Source organism: Neolamprologus multifasciatus, chromosome 18 (genome assembly GCF_963576455.1).
Source record: "Neolamprologus multifasciatus chromosome 18, fNeoMul1.2, whole genome shotgun sequence".
NCBI classification, from domain to species: domain Eukaryota; kingdom Metazoa; phylum Chordata; class Actinopteri; order Cichliformes; family Cichlidae; genus Neolamprologus; species Neolamprologus multifasciatus.
This window is the reverse complement of record NC_140456.1, coordinates 13,265,263-13,285,504: the sequence shown is the minus strand read 5'-3', so window position 1 is coordinate 13,285,504 and position 20,242 is coordinate 13,265,263. Positions and strand designations below refer to the sequence as shown.

The 20,242-nt window shown below is 40.7% G+C and overlaps 1 protein-coding gene across 1 annotated transcript in view; it reads right to left on the bottom strand.

Annotated features, from left to right (window-relative positions):
• Positions 1–284: 284 nt before the first annotated feature.
• prkci (protein kinase C, iota) overlaps positions 285–20,242 on the bottom strand; it is a 43,625-nt gene continuing 23,667 nt past the window's right edge. Inside the window, exons 6-18 of the mRNA XM_085141614.1 lie at positions 19,973–20,110; positions 19,829–19,883; positions 17,756–17,811; positions 16,659–16,835; positions 14,806–14,903; positions 11,977–12,063; positions 11,727–11,862; positions 11,491–11,578; positions 8,127–8,252; positions 7,700–7,779; positions 7,418–7,507; positions 2,162–2,277; positions 285–2,056 (exon numbers count right to left, since the gene is read on the bottom strand). Of these exons, the coding sequence (XP_084997740.1) occupies positions 1,969–2,056; positions 2,162–2,277; positions 7,418–7,507; positions 7,700–7,779; positions 8,127–8,252; positions 11,491–11,578; positions 11,727–11,862; positions 11,977–12,063; positions 14,806–14,903; positions 16,659–16,835; positions 17,756–17,811; positions 19,829–19,883; positions 19,973–20,110 (1,335 nt within the window). The 3' untranslated portion in view covers positions 285–1,968. The remainder of the gene's footprint in view (positions 2,057–2,161; positions 2,278–7,417; positions 7,508–7,699; positions 7,780–8,126; positions 8,253–11,490; positions 11,579–11,726; positions 11,863–11,976; positions 12,064–14,805; positions 14,904–16,658; positions 16,836–17,755; positions 17,812–19,828; positions 19,884–19,972; positions 20,111–20,242) is intronic.

Sequence of the window (20,242 nt, the reverse complement as noted above, 5' to 3'; positions counted from 1 at the left end):
TTAGTGGCTGAACCAAACAAATCAGTAGAAACGTTGCTGTATTTTTAACCACAATCAATATCTGATGCACAAAAATGAAATTCTGAACCCTGTACTGCATTCACTCCCACTTCCTCTAGTTCTGTTTTTTTAATTCTTGCTTTTCATTGAACGTACTAAAGGCTTTTCCTCCTAAATAGTATCTTTATACTTAACAGCTCTAATTTATTTCTGCTTCTTTTGTACTTACTAGTGCCTTTTAAACCAAAGACAGAGCCACACCAACAAACACATATTACCACAAGGAGAGAAATAAAATGTTTATTTTAGTGTCTGTTTTTTCTTTTCTTTTTTTCTCTGAACGCTAATAATAAAGTTCACCAGTGTCCTGTGGATGGCAAACATCCTCAAAACACAACAAGCACAACAAAAAGTGTTTCCATTGGGATCACCCAGTAACATTTTGGAATCAATGTAGTGATAAAAAAAAAAGAACAAAAAAACAAACAAACAATCAAAGCTAACCATATCCACAAAAGAAAGAAACAACAAAGCAACAGTAACAAGTGTAACAGATCAGAGTGCTCCGCCGGAGGACCCGGAGGTTTGCGCACCCCCGCTTACAGTTTGCGGGTACAGAGCGAGTCTTTATGATGCTTTATGTTTGTAACAGTTTTATAAAATATCTAATTCAGAAAATAAACTGTGGGCCGAACATGGTAAAAAGTCCAGTGGATATGGGTTACAGCTTTAAAACCTTTTCACGGTGCGGTCCGCTGCTCTTTTGAGCTCTTCTTTCTTTTAATATTTGATTTGCAGCAAAAAAAAAAAAAAGACAAACATGGAATGAATACCAAAGAAAGAAAGACAGGTAACAGATCATAAGTTTTTAGAAAGATGTGTTAAAATAATAGGGGGATCTAAATATATAATTTCTATGACAGCACATCTTCCTTACGTATTTTGTACCCTCTAATACGTACCAGCAAGACATTTCATGTGTTTAGTTTTTGGTTCTGTATGAATGTGAGCGTCACAAACAGCCCCTGCGCAGAAAGATACAAACCTGTGCTCCAGCTTTCAGGTACTGTGTGCCATTTTTCCAGAACGAGCGTCTTCATTTCACAGTTTGAGAGCATTTCCTTGTTATTAGTGTTACGCTGCCGCTTCGGTTCCTTCACTGTGGAAGAAGGGACCTGAAGTAGCCCCTTACCGTCCAGATGTTGAGCATTCATGGTTTTTTTTTTGTTTTGTTTTTTACTCAGGGCTCGAACATTTAACACTTTGACAAATGGTAAACAAAACATGAGAAAATATATTGTTTTTCTTTATTTTTTCATTTCTACTCTTTTCCTTTCTTTTTTTTTTTTTTAAAGGCTAGTGTTATGATTTTTTCTACAGAGAAGGGCGGGGGACGTCGTGACAAAGCTAATTCCAAAAACTTTAAGATGTCAGTGCTTGTCCGACTGGCTTGAAGCTAAAAAGTCGCTGTCTAACGTTTATCCTCATTAGTATTTTCATATATGTACAAATAAAATATGCATTGAAAATACCCCACCAGCTGGAAGAAGAGGGAGCTCAGTTCATCTGTCGGGAGGGAGCCATGCCTCTTCCCCCCCACCCCACCCCACACATACAGCGACACTGGAAGAACTTAGCAGCCACTTTGGCCACCGACAAAGAGGCCCCGACGAGATATTTCTGATATCAGTGCAGATTTACATGATATAAAAATAATTAAGAAAGAAGGTAGGCTTAAGGACAAGTGGCTATAAATGGCAGAGTGTGAGATTCGTTTTGGCAAATAAGCGTTCTACTTGTGCATGTGTGCGGCCCTCGAACAGAAGGTGGATGTCATCGGGTTGTCTCGTAACCATGCAGCTTGAAGACACTGAGACGCCACGTAAACACGTGCATGAGTGTGTGTGTGTGTGTGTGTGTGTGTGGGTGTGTATGTGTGGTGTGCGTGTGCACAGACGCCACGCCCCCTCACACACACTCTTCCGCTGACATGAGCAGAGGGTTGATGTACTCGAAGCCTTCAAACTCAGACTGGTCGATCTTCTTCACGACGTCCCTGAAAAAGGGGAAAAAATGGAGGAGAAAAGATCAAAAAGTTGGTTAAAATCGACAGAAAACAGACTGCAACACGAAATGAGCACAAAATGAAGCGCTGACTCACTCGTCATCAGGCGTGAGCTGGATTGGCTCGTTGGTGAACTGGGCGTCAAAGTTGTCCAGTCCGTATTCCCCTGAGATGTTGGGCTTGAACGGAGGGACCACCTGCTTATGTTCCAGCTGAAAGTAAAGCAAAGGACGAAGGTAGGACCCAGTTTTTAAATAATTCTTTAAATAACCAATTAGTTGCTTAATAGAAAATTAATCTGCAAGTATTTTTGTGATTGATTAACCAAAAAAGAAAAAAAAGAAGAAGAAAAAAAGAGCTTTTCAGAGTGGCCAGAAAAATCTCATTTCAAAGCATCTGTTTGGTCTCTGAGAAACTGTGACTATATTTTTCACACCTTTTAAACACTAAGAGATTAATCTATTGAGAAATAATCTGTGAATAATGGAAACAATCCTTATTTGCAGTGTTATTAAGAAGCTTAAAATAGTGACTGTATCAAGGTTGTAAATGAGTTTGTCCGACAGAAACAGGATTTCTAAGAGGATACGCTCTCCCGCAGCTGTAATCAGGCCTGAGTGACGTCCTCTCCACTCAAAAGCATTTGAACACAGAGTAAAAACTTTTATTAGGGACTTCCACTCATTTCCTCTGCCTGTGGTTTCATTTATCACAGTGTACGTGCAGCTCTTGGTCCCGAGTGTTACTGCACTTGTTTGGAGGGCAATAACTGCTCCCCCTGCAGGCCAGAGGGCACACTGCGGGGCAAACTTTAACATCAGCATGGGGGAAAGGGGGTGGGAGGGTTGTAAGCTGATCCTCCAGACACTCTGACCGAGTGCTGGGTCTCAGCTCCAGACCAAACAGGGAAAAGAGGTCATGGTGATCCTGGCGAGCTGCCCTGTCTGTCTGTCTGTCTGTCTGTGCAGATAAAGCTGATGTTACGTGCTCTGTCTTCTTTAAAAGATATAAAGCAGGTTTAATCTGGATTAGTTTAACACTTAAATGACCATACTATAATTTATACAGTAATGCTTTTAATGGCTTTTAAGAGTTGTCTTTATCTATGAAACACTCTAAAATGTTCTGATGTACTTAAATGTTGTTTTCTCTGGAGAGAGTTTACAAATTTAGTCAAATATTAATTTCCTGTATTTTCTTTTCAATAACAGACAGTTTTAATTATTAAGGTGTGTTTGAGTGAATTGTGTATTACAGTTTCCTGGGAGCTTAACACCAAACTGGAAACTGTAACTTTGATCAACAAATTACAATCAAGTCTTCACAGTCAGGGTGCTTTATTAATCCTTTGTTGCTTCCAGGCTTCTGTTTAGCATACACACCACACCTGACCACCTCCTGGTATATCAATAAAGACGAGGGAGGATGCCCATTACAACGGTTTCTGGGTTTTTCCATAGGCAGCTGCATAGGCAGAGACCCCTCTCCTTGACCTCTATAATAAAGTCAATAAATGTGAGGTCTAACACAGTATTGACAGAATATGATAGAACCTGATCACTTTACAAAAGAGCTTCAAGGCTTACTCCTAACAGGTGTCTGTAATATATGCATGTTGTGCAGAGTAATATTTTGATGACACAGTTTTCCATTATCCATGCCACATCAATGGGCCAATTTCATATGAGAAATTTAAGATATTGGAGGTAGGTTAGTATTTTTACAATATAAAAATGTCACGACACATATAAACATGTGGCAGGTGTCCTAAATGACTCTAGAAGAGGTCACTTGAGAGTTAATTACGTTTATAAACGGGTAGAAAATGTAAACTTTTTTTTAGTAAAGTACGACGAATACGTGACGGCAAATTCAGATATGACAGATTTGTTCTCATTGCTAAAAATACCACAACAGTATAATTTCATTCTAATTAAGTAAAAAAAAACAAAAAAAACAAAAAGTATTAAACACAATTAGCCCTAAACTGCAAAATTCACTTTCATCCTTAAACCACTTAACATAAAATCTAATTATTTATTATTAAACTAATTTTATTATTTAATTTTCTATGGCGGAGCTCCCACAGAGGCCAGCAGGTGGATGAGGGAAAGGGGAGGCAGGAGGAGAGACCCGAGGTGGCCGCCGGTCTGAGTGTGAACTGAACTTCAGGTAAGAAGTTATGACCTGCAGTATATCTGGGTCAGATATAAACCAAGTTGCCAACAGTCCCGTAAAAAACGGAATCGTCCCGCATTCAGAGAAAATATTATTATTATTATTATTATTATCGTATTGAGGTGAAAAGGAACACAGTTTGTCCCGTACTTCAGCTAGAATGGAAAAAGACACAAAGCTGGAGTTATTCTGTGTATTTACGCTGCACAGCTGCCTCTTCTTCTCTCATTCTACCCCCCCCCCCCCCCCCTGTTTCTACTTCAATCATGAAACTGATCAATGATCAGCTGATCGGCTTTTCTCTCTCATTTGTTTATCGCCCACTTTGCGCCAGAAAGAGGAAACCAGCGGATGTTGCGCTAAACAACAGCAGCACGTTTAAGCTTGATCAGCTGTTGTTAGAATTTATTTAATATTAATTTCTAGTATCAGCTGATGTTTGTTGGAGCCACAGCCTTAAAAGCTGCTAGTCATGATGTCGGTTTGGATATCCTAGTGAGAGGTGAAGATGAAACCAGGAGATGTCCTTACTGAATCATCAGAGCTGAACAGGTGATGGAGAAACAGGTTTACCTTTTAGGTGACATGAATGAGTTGAAGGGAAGTTATGAACTGTTTCTGAGAGACAAATAACACCAGGATCCTTTTCTAAGTAGCTTACAGCTGGTAACTGTGCAGGGTCGGGTCTAGCAAAAGTTTTGCCAGGGGGCCAGGTAGGGCATTAACAGGGAGAGGGGGGCACAAAGAAATACTTTCTTATTCTCATTTAAAATATCTAGTTTTTATTAAATAATTATCTAAATCTTACAACCAAAGTTTTTATCTGACGTAAAATGTATAGAAATCATACATATACCAACAAGAAAGTGTACATCACTGTCACAACAGCGTTTGTTTTCATTCAAAGGCTTCAATACCTGGTGGGCCGTTTTCTAGTCAAAATGCCCGGGCTGATTTTTTGTCCCAGTCCAGCCCTGGGCACGACACGCAGTGAATTAATCTGAGAAGGTGCATTAAAAAATAAATGGCCGGGTCAGCGGTGCACATCGCAAATTAGTTCGCATAGACACATTAGTTGTGCCGCTTCTTAATGATGGTATCTTAGCTAACAACCCGAATTACCAGATTCAACTTGTAATTGGCTAAAAATAACTTAGCCTACTGGTGAGAAGGACGTTGTTAGCTGGCAGTTTTTTCAAGCAATGTTGAAATTTCCACATTCTGACACTTCAAATGCTTCAGGAGTTGTCCGCTCAGCGCAGCATCTGCACCACGGAAATACATGGATACATCTGTAGACTCGAGACTGATCAAACCAGAAAGCTTTAATGAGCAGCTGGATTTGTCTCGCATTAACTGGCCGAGTTAATGCCACTTAATGCGACATTGAAATGCAGCTGATTGAACTGAAAAGCTCGACTCTGTGGGGGTCAAAGTTTGCAGAACTACGAACGCAGCTGGAATCCATAGATGTGCGTGTTCATGGAGCTTGCATTTTCACCTGCTGGACATCACTACCTGACAAGGTTAACGGTCTTCAGAACATTGCAGGGACATTATTTACAGTATTTGGCTCTACATATTTGTGTGAGCAGATTTTCTCTCACACGGAGAGTGTCCTCAGGTAGCCGTCTGAATGCTGGAAACTGGGAGACCTGTGTCTCTGAGTGGGAGACCAGAGATCACATTAACATGTGTATCTCTGTATTAACAAACATGCCATATTGGCTCAGTTTATTTTTCTTAGCATTGTTGTAAGGAGACCATAAATAGCATTTGCATTTTCTGTTGTACAGTTCATTTGCTGTTATGGAGTTCTTGTTATGGATAAAAAGTGTCTTTTTTTGTTTCAAAATAGCTGATAAGTATTTGCTGATAGCTGCAAACATCTGCGAACAAATATAATTGTATAAAGTTGTTCTATATAATGTGTAACTGTTAATATTAACAATCATATGGCAGATTGACTTCTGAGGAAATTTTAGATGGCACTCATGATCATAAAGGTTGCCGACCCCTGCTGTAGCTCATCCATGAGCACAGTTCGGGCCCCATCAGCTCATCAGTCCTTCAGTTGGATACATTAACAATACATACATTATTCATTCATTCATTCGTGCGCTCATATGTAAGGTTGAAGCTAATATCAGCATGAGGCCGTGAGTCTCATCTGACACTAATTTTATGGTTCTAAGGGTCATAAAACAGGAATCTAAAAAGACTCCTGGGTGATAATTTACTCATCGCTGAAACTGATAACAGGAAGCAACAGAAATAAGTATTTTAGCAAGTATTTTAGCGAAGTATTTTTAGCCCTAGTTTAAATTTCACCGGTATTTTTTTTTCTACAAGTCATTTCGAGATACCAAACAAGTGACTAACATCTGTAAATACAGGTCCACATCTTCATTTCCTGCACTGCGTTCTACATTTATATTCACACTCATACTGGTTTTCAAGCATAAACTATAAATAAGGATTATACACAGACACAAATATCAGTCATAGCAAGAATCCAGTCAAGCATGTGGTTTTCAGTATTAGTGGCAACGAGTGCAAACCGCAGCTTCAGAGAAAGCATCAGCGATATCCGAGCCAACCTACGAGCTTCTCTGAGGTTCCAGTAATCATGCTGAAATTTGTGAATGAAACGATTTGTAAACAGCGGCGCTGAAATTAGAGTGTTAATGGCTTCTCTGTCAACATGAACCACAGCTCGACAATCCGGACATGCAGAGATCGACATATCAGCCCCGTGTGATCCGTCCCCTCTCGTTTCCTCTCCGTCTTTAAACTTCCTCTGTGTGTGTGTGTGTAAGTAATCGTATCTGCTGCTGTCAGTCTTCTGCCTGGCCTGTCTGTTTCCAGCTGCCTGCTCTTCACAAAGAAACAAGTCTCACCCCACAGCTAATAACCTCAGTATTGACAGAGCGTCTACACCTGCAGGGCAGGAGAAAGAGCGCAGGAGAAAGAGCGCAGGAGACGGCGACCCTGCGCACTTAGATTTGACCTTCTGCGGTCTCGCGGCAGCTCTTGTTTTTCTCTCCCTCTCCCCCCGCAATCGATTGTATGGATTTATTTTGACCTATCTGACATGCGGCATGCACCAATGCTGATTTCCTTCATTTGAAAGAACTGACTGAGAAAAGCAGAGGATGAAATTGAATCACTCACGAGCTCCCAGTCGACGTTTCGGAAGAACGGGTGGCCCATGATGTCGGCAAAGCCCGTCTGAGGGTGGCAGCCCAGGCGCTCCTTGGGATCCTGTGGGAGTGAGTGCGAGAAGAGGGTGAGAGAAGTGGGAGACTATGGTGGAAAGGAAAGATAACAAGTCCAATACCCGAGAAGAAAGGTGGAGAAAGTGAGAAGAGAGAATTGGCAAGGAAAGTGGATACATTTCCCAAAAAAAGACAGTAAGAGGTGGCACTGCTACAGGCCTGTCAGACCCTCTCTTACCTTGTTGAGGAATCCTTTGAGGACGCTGGCAGCTTTGACTGACAACGAGCGCGGGATTCGGATCTGTTTTTCCAATATTACTGCAGGAGGTGACAGAAAAGGGGTCAAGGGGTGGACAAGAAGAGGAGAAGATGATATGGTGCTAACACTGCTGCTGTTATGAGTTCAATCCTGCTGGGTATGCTCGCGACAGTCCAAGATATGAATCTTTTTGTTAACCCACCTCACTGTTAATTATAAGAAACAAACACAATATAAAACCATATTTATACTAAAATAATGGGGTGGGGGGCACATGGTTTCACACTTCTCTCTGTAACAGATGGCATATTCCTGGTATTGAGAGAAGCCAATAGAAAGGTGTCAACATGAAGGTGTTGCATGAACTCAGCAGTTTTTTTACGAAGCGCAGAAGCACACGTGTTACCTTGGAAGAGGTAGTCTTCTGTGTTCTGGTCCGGGTTGTCGGAGCTGCCGACGATGTCGAAGGGCGACCGGCCCGCCATCATCTCAAACATGAGCACGCCTAGTGCCCACCAGTCCACGCTGAACCCTGGGACACACACACAAATGCACACACACACATATCGTACGTTACAGCTCTGACGCTTTGAAACGCCAAAACAACACAAATGACCGACGACTGAAGGGGGGGGAAAAAAAAAAGAACAAAGAAAAAGAGCAGCACAATTATCTTTATTGCAATTAGAGAGGAGGAACTTTTAATTGCCACTTACAAAACTTCAAAGTACACCAGCATTTCAGGGTTACTATAGCAACCACCTTCACTTTGAAAGTTGGTGTTTCTGTATATTATCACACCTTCAATAACAAGCACATTATTCAGATTGCCCATTTCTCTCTCTCTCTCTCTTTTAAGCCATTAGGGCAGGAGTGTCACAATCAGTTTAACTGATTGTGACACTCCTGCCCTAATGGAGGACAGATATATTTCCAGTAAATTAATTTGTATGTCTCACACCACCTTCTCACCTACAGTTTGGTCCACATAAAGCTCTAAGCTAGTCTACAAACAAGTACCGTAGTCTTTATAATACTTAGTCAAGAAAATAATGCTAATAGTGTTAATAAGATGCTCAACCTCATCCTCAGCTGAGAAAGTGGAGCGAGACTAAATGTATTTAAAAATTAAGAGACATGTGGCCCGCGGGCCTTGAATTTGGCACATGTGCATTGGAGCTAAACAGCTGCATCATTTCACCAAATCTTAGCTGTCACTTCACTTGTAACAGCACTTTCAAACATCTGGTTTTGCTCCACATCACAGATTTCTGAAGACTGTAGTGTTACTGTGATTTAAAACAGGACAACATTTGATGACATAAGCATAAAAGGAGAAGGCAAACATGGAGATATCAGGTTGTTTTTAATGTAAACTGCATAAATCTTCACAATATGAATGTGAGGTGAGCAGCACAACATATGGGATATAACATATGTATTAATTAGTAATAAAGCTTAAGTAATCCTGATATGTTGTCAACCAGAAACTTAATCGAAAATGGAAGTGGCTACAGAAAAAACAGAACTTCCAGTTTCTTCTTTACAAGGAGGAAATCCTCCAATCAGATTAAATATCCATATCTCCCTAATGTTAAGAAAACAGATAAAAAAAATAATGATGTGAAAGTTGTAAAACAAGTAAGGCAGGCATGAAAGAGAAAGCAGAACATTTTAGATGCCATTGTGGCGTCGTCAAACTGATTCCTTTGGCTATCGCCATCTTGATGTTTTGAAACCGGACATGATAAATGAGGGGAAGACCAAAAAACTGAGGGACAAGGTAGACCTTCCCTAAACTACACCCTCCTTCTCATGTTCTGGACAAAAATATGTGAAGATCATATATACAATCTGACTTTGTTTCTGCAGCCACACGAGTCGCCCCTTATATAAAAGTCCATCTTTTATATGCAGTCTTTGACTTCATTAAGTTTTTTTTTTAACTTAAAAATAATTTAATGTATGTAAATTATTATTAAAATAAGGAAAGAAAACCCTGGAACGCAGTTTTCTGTGTAGAGACTAAAAATAAAGACTAAAAAAAAAAAAGAGGTCAGATCTGACATGACTTCCTCTACTCAAACAAACAACTAAATGCGTTTACACAGTGAATTTGTTTTTTGTTTTTTGCTGATTTCTTTCATAAGTAACAACCAAAATCCCCAAAAAGGGCCTGACATTTGTTTTTCTGTACACAAAGACAAGCGGGTGTGATCATCGTGGAGTCAGTGAAATTTAATCATCTCATTGATTGGGTTAACAGTTTGAATGATAAGAGGATCACATTCAGAACAATGGTGGACCTACACTGGATCACACATGCCCCTGCTGTGACTCTGATGTCCACACAATTTGCCGTTCGGCCCATTTTTTTAAAAAAAACAAAACTTTCCCACTACAGCCATCACAGTATGAAGAGCGCAGGTGTTGTAAGCAGCCTCGGCAGCACGACAGCTGAGCGAGCAGCTAAAATCAAACCCAGCCGTCATTAATTTCATTATTCACACGTGTGCTGTTCCTACTGTGTCTAAAAACAGCTGCTGTGCTCATATGTGTTTTTTTTTTTTTAAATAAAGGAGGGAAAAACAATCAAAAACTTTTTCTTTTAACTGTGAAATTTGTTGCCATGACACCACATTTGGTGACCAAGGAGGCTTTTCTATTTTTACAGCACTGCGTGTATGGATAGTCGAACACGCAGCACTGAGGATGTAGAAACTGATATTTCACAGAGAAGCTGAAAGTACATTTCAAGAATAAAGACGAAATGTGAGAATAAACAGACAAGCACGCTATTTAACTTTAAAAACTACCGTTTTTAGACATTAAATGTCAGCCAACTGGGTCTTTACTTTTCCTCAAAGGGGGTGTGGATGCTATATAAACCATAACTTTGACCAAAAATCCCCATGTGTACAAGCTAAGGGCACGGCAGAATTTGATTTCTGCTACATTTGAGAGGTTAAAATGACACCTCAGAAAGAAAGTTAGAGGACTACACGAGTAACAGAACATCTCTCACTCTTTTTTTCCCCCTCTCACATTAAGCCCATCCTGCAAATAGGTGTGCCTCACCATTAGAGACATTAGAGGAGTCCTGAATTACCCAGATTAGATTAGTTGAGAAATCCCCAACAGCAAAGATGGTGCTAAAAGAGCAACTTCCAGGAGAAAACAGCTTTTTAAAACCTGTTTTCAGGGTGTAGTTAGGAAACTTTTAATGCACTTTATCATTACATTTGCTGAAAATAAAGCTGATTTAAATAATAACAGCTTCAATAACTGTTGGAAAACATTTAAAGACTGTTGCACACGCTTATATTGCAAAGCAGAACCATACACAATTTCAGCTAGGTGTTTTTGTTTTGTTTGTTTTTTTTAAACCAAGAAATAAATAACCCAGGAGTTGCAAAAAACTCTTCAACCAGTCACTACCCACTAGTAGCCCTGGTTTATGGTGACAGTGTAACATACCTGGCTTGTGTATTGTGGGGTATTGGCGACAGTGGTGACAGTTTTCCTTGAGGCACTAAAATCACTGCTGTATGTCGGGCACCATTTAAATAAATTAAATATATCCTAAATTTAAAAAACGAATATGCATCCAAAGAAAAAGTGTTCCTACGTTTGTCTACAGTTGTTGAATTGTTTATATATAATGTAGCTTGAGTGCGTTAGTGCAGATAAACCCAGTTTTGCCTCACACACTTTCTAACTGCAGAATTAGATAGCATTTCTGGTAAGTGCCTCCATGCCGTAATCCTCACCGTAATCCTCTCCTCTGAGTATTTCGGGGGCGATGTAATTGGGGGTACCGCAGAAAGTGCTCGTCGTATCGCCAGGTCTCAAGCCCTCCTGAAAGAAGAAGAAAAAAAAAAGAAAGATCATCAGCTGTGAGATCATCTCAGAGGGCTGTAAACCGACACGTCTGCAGCTGTGCAGGTGCTTTTATCCAAAGTGCACTGCGGTATCATTACAAACCACATTAATCCGTAAACCACACCTTGCACATGCCGTAGTCTGTAAGCTTGATGTGACCCTCAGAATCCAGCAGCACATTGTCCAGTTTCAGGTCTCTGTAGATGATTCCCCGCTCGTGGAGGTAGTTGAGCGCCAGACTGATTTCTGCTGAGTAGAATCTGAAACACAAAGAGGGAAATTACTGTGTTTTTAAATTCAGCTTCGGCTGCATAAAGAAATTAAAAACGCATCTGTCCCTTTAATCACACATGAAGCAAACGGCCAGACTGTACCTGGCATGTTCTTCTGGGAGTTTCCTTTGCCTCTGCATGTGGAACATGAGATCTCCACCATTCACATATTCAATAACAAAGAAGAGTCTGCAGAAAGAAACAGAAGTTAATTTCTCTTAAATACAGAATTAGTCATCTTTCAATCATCCATAAGACATCTGTCAGGGTGGCTGGATGAGCGCTCTCATTTTTTTTTCCTGCTTATGTGCTTTACTGATTTTATTACACTCACTGTATAAAACTTGCATCTAACACAGTCAGCCTCGGGTGGATATTTACTACAGCTTCAATTAAAGTTTTACTTCCAAAGGCGATAAAAACATAAAACATTTTTCCACTAAGCGATTACTTTTCTTGCTTTTATGAAGTTCTCGTGCACAAAAAAAGAACACATCTTTCCTTTACAGCTGCGTACTTTTGCCCCTCACTCAAATCTCAAACTTGCTCTTCAGTTCAGCTCAAAACATAATGACGGAGAGCAAGCCTTCGATCACTAAGACCTATTAAATCAGGCTCACAATTCAATTCAATTTTATTTATATAGCGCCTCAAGGCACTTCAAGGCGCTCTCTCAGATGAACTTGAGAAATATTGATGACAGTCAAAATTCAGGGCCTCTCAGTCCACCTGCTGGTTTGCACGAGTCTCCCATGAGTCTGCTGCTGCCTGAGGCTCTTTTAGCTCCTACCTGCACCACCAGACAGTTGGGTTATACGGTAGGGCCAAAATCCCTACCATATAACCCTGTATTTAAATTTGAAGTTAGTGAATAAGAGATTCCAACAATGACCAAAATTAACTGATTTTCCTATAACAGCAGCCTGACTAATTTATACTTCAGTTCATTTTTATTTCAAACATATACATCCACCAACATTTCATAACTACACCGTAACCCGACCCGCGATACCTTTTTCGCCACTGTTTTTTAATTGATCAGTGAGTGAATATTGATTGACGCCTCAATATAAGGAGTAATAATTATAGCATCGATATAAGGGCTCACAAATGTCAGCAAATTCCTGGTGGGAGATAGATGAAACTACTGGAATGTAAGGGAATCAAAGGGGAATCTACAAAGAAGTGAAAAAAAAACTCGAGTGACAAAATCTGTCCACAACAAAGACCGGCGACCCAGAAGTGAAAAAGTCCCAGCATTTTATTTGTTTACATCGTGGGTGTAACCGCACATTTAACACCAGGACACGACCACAAGCTATTTAACACAGAACGGAGGAGCACAAACATAAATGTCGGCAATGACGTCTGCCACTCATGCCGAAACTGTAGGTCCCACATAGATTCCCTGCAGAAGTCTAACCCAGGTCTTACACATGACCTAATAAAAATGCACTTAATAATTTTGTGTTGCTTGTGTTCTTTGTGCTCTCTTCGCTGCTTTGGGATTAAAGTATAATGAAACACAAGGGACTGCTTATGTGTTTGTTTCTAAAACCAAACTTTGTCATTTTAGTTACGTTTACTGTCACAAAACATGTTTCACCGCAACAGGGATTTTCCTATAACCTTAACCATGAACACGATCACCAGTGTGTGAATGTGTGTGTGAATGGGTGGATGACTGGTTGTGTAAAGTGCTTTGGGGTCCTTAGGGACTAGAAAAGCGCTATACAAATACAGGCCATTTACCACGCTTCAATGACCTAAAAACAAGTGTTTTGTTTACATAGAAGTAATAATACCTCAATCATAGGAGCGGCATATTTAACTGTGTTGTTGTACAATGGTATTTTGATGACCTCATCTGGGGTTTGGTACCTTGCCCAAAGATGCTTTCGAGTGGGTAGGAACCACCAACTTTATACTGGTAGAAGACAGGCCAAGTCTTGAATCCCAGGACCAATCACTCATTCACACAGCACTTTGAGCTAGCTCACATCCTGCAGCCACTGTAGAATCACCAGTTCACCTAACATGCTTGTCTTTGGGCTGCAGGAGGAAACGTATGCAGGCACAGGGATGCATTTATGTATTTACTCCAACATAGTTACTCACTGACTGTAACTTTACTTTTCTAGGGTGGGTGTTGTCCACGTGTATTAACAAGGGTGCAAATTATTTACTAGTGAACAATCCCCTTCAGCCAACCAGGTAGCCCCAGCCCTTCCCTCTTGTGCACCCCTAAGTTGATCAGGTTATGTTCATACCAATCCCCAAAAAGCCTAATCTTCAGAAATTCTAACGCCATCGTGGTGTAATGCTGCTGGTGACAGGAGTCCTGCAGAAAACTAGTACCTGCAGCAAATGGACGGCTGGTTCACCATGTTTGTTGTGGTGATGAGGAACTCAGTTGAAAGACAGCTGCCTGTCCAACTCTTATGGGGATATTTAATGATATTTATTAATGTATTTAAGAAAGTGTGGTGTCCCTCCCTTTTTGCACCCTGGCTCCAATACTGCCACAAGTACAGTGCAATTCTGCGAGAAGCCATGCAATGCATTTGTGAAGCTTTATTTAGAAAATTTAGAAATATGTAAATGTAGCAAGAAATGAATCTGGGTCTTTATATTCATTTCATTTGGGAGGGTAAAATTTAAGGAAAGGTGTGCTCTGGATTTATATCCCACTGACTGCTTTCTCAATTACTTTGTTTGATAATCAGAAGAAAGAAAAACTAACTTAAATTAAAATCTGAATAAATGACCAGCACAACCTGATTCAGGCAGCAGTCCCTCCTCAGACCTGTAAACAGTCTTTGTAAATTGGTGTAGCTCTTATTTACAGAGGATTTTTCCAAAGCCTAGCAAAAGAAAGAAAGAAATAATAATACTAATAATAATCACGACTCGTGCAATAGAAAAGCTCACCTGCTTTCTGTCTGGAAACAGGAGTGAAGGCCGACCAGGAAGGGATGATTAGAGGCCTGCTCGAAGACGTGCTTTTCTGTTTGAACCCAGTCGATGTCCTGGAACAAAAACACACAAAGAAACACCCAAATGTCAATCAAGGGATGTTTGTGACATAGTGCCCTTGAGCTAACTAAAAGCTGAATAAGCACAGGGCTCCATCGACCATCCTACAAAGCCTGAGAGTTACTTGTGTGTAAGGTGGACAGCGGTGGGGGAAAATGGCTGAGCCAGTAGAAGCGGGGGCTGGCCTCTATCGGTAGCTAGATGATAATATGTCTGGACACGGATGTGGCTCACGCTGACAGGGCAGGGACGGCACAACACTTTGCCATTGATCGAGAAGCACTTGTCAATCTGTCAATCACGCTAAGTGCGCCTAATCAAGGCTAACTACTCCCGCTGCCACCGGCTGTGCTGCTACATGTGTTCACGGAGATCAATTTTCCATGACGTGATAGTTTATCTGCACGTTCTTAGGCTGACAGACCTCTTCAAAGCCGCCAGTCTTTCTAACTCTGATGCTGGATCACATGACACCAATCAGCGTGTTAGAAATAACAGCTCCCGTTGATTGTTCTAGTCATATTAATTAGACTGACAGGAGACTGATTGCTTCATTATTAATTAACCTCACAGAGCGTGTCCTGGTGTCTTGACACACTGTATGGACTTTAGTGACAGTGGCACCATCCTCGCAGATATACAGCTTTAGACCTCTGGAGTTTGCTGGTCTGAATAAATCAAAAACAGTAAGATATCGAGTCAGTTGATTATCTATTAAAGAGTCAGTAAGAGAACATTAAAATCTCAAGTGATCAGTCAACTATTAATGATGTTTTGACTGAAAATAATTGCACCTATTTCGATAATTACTGGCATTCAAGGCCATTAAGAACAAAAAGCCACTTTGTGCTTGAAAATCCTTCCATGTGAGCATTATAAACTGAAACACTCTGGATCTTGGACTTCTGAACAGTCAAAACAAACAATCTGAAGGTCCCACTTTAGTAAATTAAGAAACTTTGCTGTCAATTTCTTGTTTTTCAAACATTTTACTGTGTAAACAGTTAATCAAAGAAAAAAATAATAATGAGCAACTAAAACAGAAGATCATTAGCGGCAGCTGTTAAAACGGCCTTACTGCGTCCTCTTTACATACGCCTACACAGAAAGGAGCAAAAACACTGGTTCAAATAATCATTTTCCATGATGTTGTGTAAAAATGTGTTTCAAACCACTGCATAGGACAACAAAAATCACCCAATTTTGGTGGAAATTACACACTTTAAGAAGCCTTTATTATGAACTCTTATATTCTGCCCTATATTAAACATGGACATTGTTACAACAGTTTCTAATAATCACAATATGTGTAAGTAGATCCTGTGAGCCAAAAGCTCAGGCTTCAAATGCTCTAAATCCTAGTTCACCAACAGGTGGATTGCGGTCTAGATCAGGACATGGATCTATTACTAGATTCTGACAGACCATCTCCATTTTACTCTGCCCACCTTTTCTCATATTTACGGTACAGTTCTGTTAATTTGAGACAGAGGATGATCTGAGGGAGTCTCGTATAGCATAAACCAAATATTTTGAACTGAATCATACAAAGCTATTCTAGCGACTAAAAATATGGATCTTAAAAAGAATATAATAGATCGCCCTTGATACACAAGTACAAAAAGGCTCCATTTCATCAGATTTTATCCAGATTTCTTTGATTTCTTTCTTTGCCTTTATTTACGGTGATTTTATATGTCTGGTAAGCATGTCAGGGATCAGCAGTCTTTACACCTCTTCTGATTTACCTCGTCATCGTTGACCAGCTCCTTCTTGACGACCTTCATGGCATAGATGCGCTCCGTCTTTTTCAGCTGTACCAGCAGCACCTTGGCGTAGCTACCTCTGCCGATCACCCGCAGCAGGTCAAAGTCGGCCAGGCCCAGACTGGAAGTCGATTTCCCTGTGTCTCTGCTACTCCGTGCCTATGAGGTGCAATTTCAAAAAAAAAAAAGGTAAGGAACCCCAGTGATGGGGCCGAGCACGAAATACTATTATAACAAAAACATAATGAATTCAACTCAGAGCCGATTAATCACGCATCGTTTTGGCTCTGACTTTCTCAAGATAATTTTTGACAGAGCTGATGAGTTGGTTTGAGCACGAGTGTGATTTCCTTTGGGTGATTTTGTAAATGATATTAAAAAAGCTCCCAGCACCACTTTTAGGCAATAAATCTTAGTAATGACTTTCTTGTCTCGATTTAATACCATCATGCTGCTACCATTAGATCAGGCCCAGTCCTCCTTCTCTGTAAACATGACTCCCACCTTCACCGTTTCCTCGCCCGCCTTCTCTGCTCTCTTGTAATCTGTCCTGTAGCGAACCGTTTCGACTACCTATCTATCTAACACCCCTTCACGTGACAACCCCATCCCCAGAGTCACACATGGAGCTGAAGATAACATCAGTCGGCCTGCCCTCTTTTATCTCAGTCTATCGGCGTCCAACTCAATTCAGTCTTTATCTATTTCCAGCTCTCCTGCCTCATCCAACAATCCTCCCTACCAACCTCCAAACTGCATCCCTGGCCATTAATCAGCCTCTGGTGTTAAGAGCTGTGATAAAAGGTTACTTTATTAGCTCTACCAAAGGAAATCAATACCAACATCACTACACGGGTGCCTACGTCTCCACGCTCTCTGCATCCAGCATGCACAGTAGGTGAAAGAAGGATCGCCCAAATCCTCACAGATGAAAACCTGCTTTCAATTACAGATGATCTTTCTCCCTCTCACCCAAACAGCACCAATTTCTAAATATACATATATCCATCTAGTCAGCGTGACAGGTTGACAGATTATGAGTCACGTATCAAGAGTGTTTGAAAAGATTTCTCTCTCACCTCTTTTTCTTCTCCATCGTAAGTCAAGCTTTCTCTGGAGTCTTTATTCTGAGGGCCTGCGAAAGAGAGGGGGGGGGAGAAGTGACAGACAGAGTGACAGACAGACAGAAGGCGAGGGGGAGGCAGGAGAGGAAAAAGGAAAATAGGAGAGATGAGAGAAAATAGGTGAGAGACAGTCACACGCTTTGTTCACAGCTCTGCAGCACCAGAGCAGTTTCTCTCTCCTTGGTTCGAAAAGAAAACAGCCAGTTTGTATTGACCCTTGTTTAGCAATACAACAAAACCAGACCATTTTGTGAATACATAAGTAGGAAAGTATGCCTTTACACCTTATAAATTATTTTAATGTTAATCAAGCCATAATATCAGTAAAGCAAGGACATCTGCACTTCAATAATGGCACACTGAGCTTTAGATGCCCCTCTAACAGCAAACAATGATCCTAACCTCTTTCAAAGTTCTCAACCACTCGACTGCACCTAAATTTGGAGCCGATGGTAAGCTCCCAAAATCAGCTGATCAACGTGTAGTCCAGGTGGTCAAGCCCTGCACGAGCTCCTTGCAGAGTTCGGTGTTATCTAAACACTGGCAATAAAATAATGGGCACTCAAAATCAGCTCCACATTTTGTTCCTAATCCCTGGGATTACACATGGTGCGAGTCTGTAGTGTGTTTGATTTATGCTTCAGGAGGAAATTAAGATTAAAATTAACCTTCTGTAACGTTGGGTCAACTTAGCCCGCAACTATTGTGACTGACCTGCTCAGCATTGTTGATTCCTCCTGTTCATTTCACCGCAGTCTTTAAATTTATCAATGAAAGAAAAAAAATCATCACCCTAGTATAAAGAATAATAACCATGGCATCAATATAAAGACTCACAAAACTCAGCAAATTCCTAGAGGAAGACTGCTGAAACTATCAGGATTGATGTGAGAGAATGTACAAAGAATTAAATGAATGCATTTGCCCCCCAGAAAAACCTGACTACAACAAAGGGTGGGGATCCAGGAGGGGGAAAAGCCCTAGTATTTTATTTGGCTAGCACCACATATAAAACACTGGGGACACACCCACACGATAAATAACATGTAATACACCAGTATGTGTAAATGCCGACAACGCCGGTCACTTACTAAGGCTACATCGTAGGCTCAACAATGACTACACAGAACTCTAAATCAGGTCTTAGTCTGCATGAGGTCTTTTATTTTAAAAACAAAACCAAACTGACTTCCCCTCGTGCTAATTTGCACACAGGCTTAATCAAAAACTGACTCTGTGTACATCTTTCATGCCGCAGAGCAGAAAGACATTTTTGGGATGCTTCTGAAATGCCCTGCAGTGCTTCTAGTGGAGTACAAGTGCTGTCTTAGGGTGTGTTGCTGCAACCACTGGGATACAGGGTGCTCTTACGGGACCACTGAACTGTGATAAAAATAATAATTACTTTAATTCTAGTGAGTGTTAAGATTATTTATCACATACCTCAAATTCTGAAACAACAGGCATTTACTGTTTGGTAGTCTGCTTCAAACCTAGTCTCTACCTGAGCTAATACAGCCTGTGCGTGGGTGCATGTTTGTGCATGTGTGTGTTCGGGTGGTTGGGGGTGGTACTGCTTTAAAAAAATAAAAAAATAAAAAAATAAAAAAATAAAAAAATAAAAAAAAAATCTAAAGAAAAATTGTTTTATCTCAGCGGTCTTATTTTCAAAATTACTGCAAGTCGCAGCTAGAGCTGAAATTAAATTTCGGTTAATTGCAGAGCCCTACCATTGATGCATTAAATTAACATGATCACATTATAACATTTATAGTTTCATATTGCATCTCCACTCATAACCAAGTTGGGTGGATAGTGCTGCTCTAACAGGCGCAACCTAACGTAACCCAACTTAACCTGCCCAATGCCCAGCAGTGATGCCGTCAGTCATCAGTGATAACGCACGAACGCACTGTGGAGCCGTCTTACATAACTGAGCCTCTGAGGCTAATTTCACAGACTATATTATGTAAATTAACAGAGAAAACTGTGCTTTAAAACTTTAAATGATTTAAATGTGTGTGTTACCTGGTTGTTCATGTGGGTCTAGCTGACTGGGCTGTGTGCTGGGCATCATTGGATCCTACAGAATAACATCCATCATTAAAGTACAATCAGCACAGAGACAAACGTTCAGTGTGTATTTGATTAATTGATGGTAACAGATCTCACATGGATCATCGGTCTGCCGCACTCTACTGTCGCCAGTTTATGGCACTTCTTGTGAACCAGCAGCTTGCAGTTGATGCATTTGTAGCCTTGTCTTCCCAGACCCCAGATTCGGTCTGTACAGATGGCGCAGTGGGCTCGCTGCTCGGGTGGGCGAGAGGAGTAAAAATCATTATCATAATCAAGTACACAGAATAATCCAAAGAGTGGCACAGAGACAACAATGACTTCTGAAACATGAACGAGTCTTCTCGTCTAGAATCAACCCCCTTA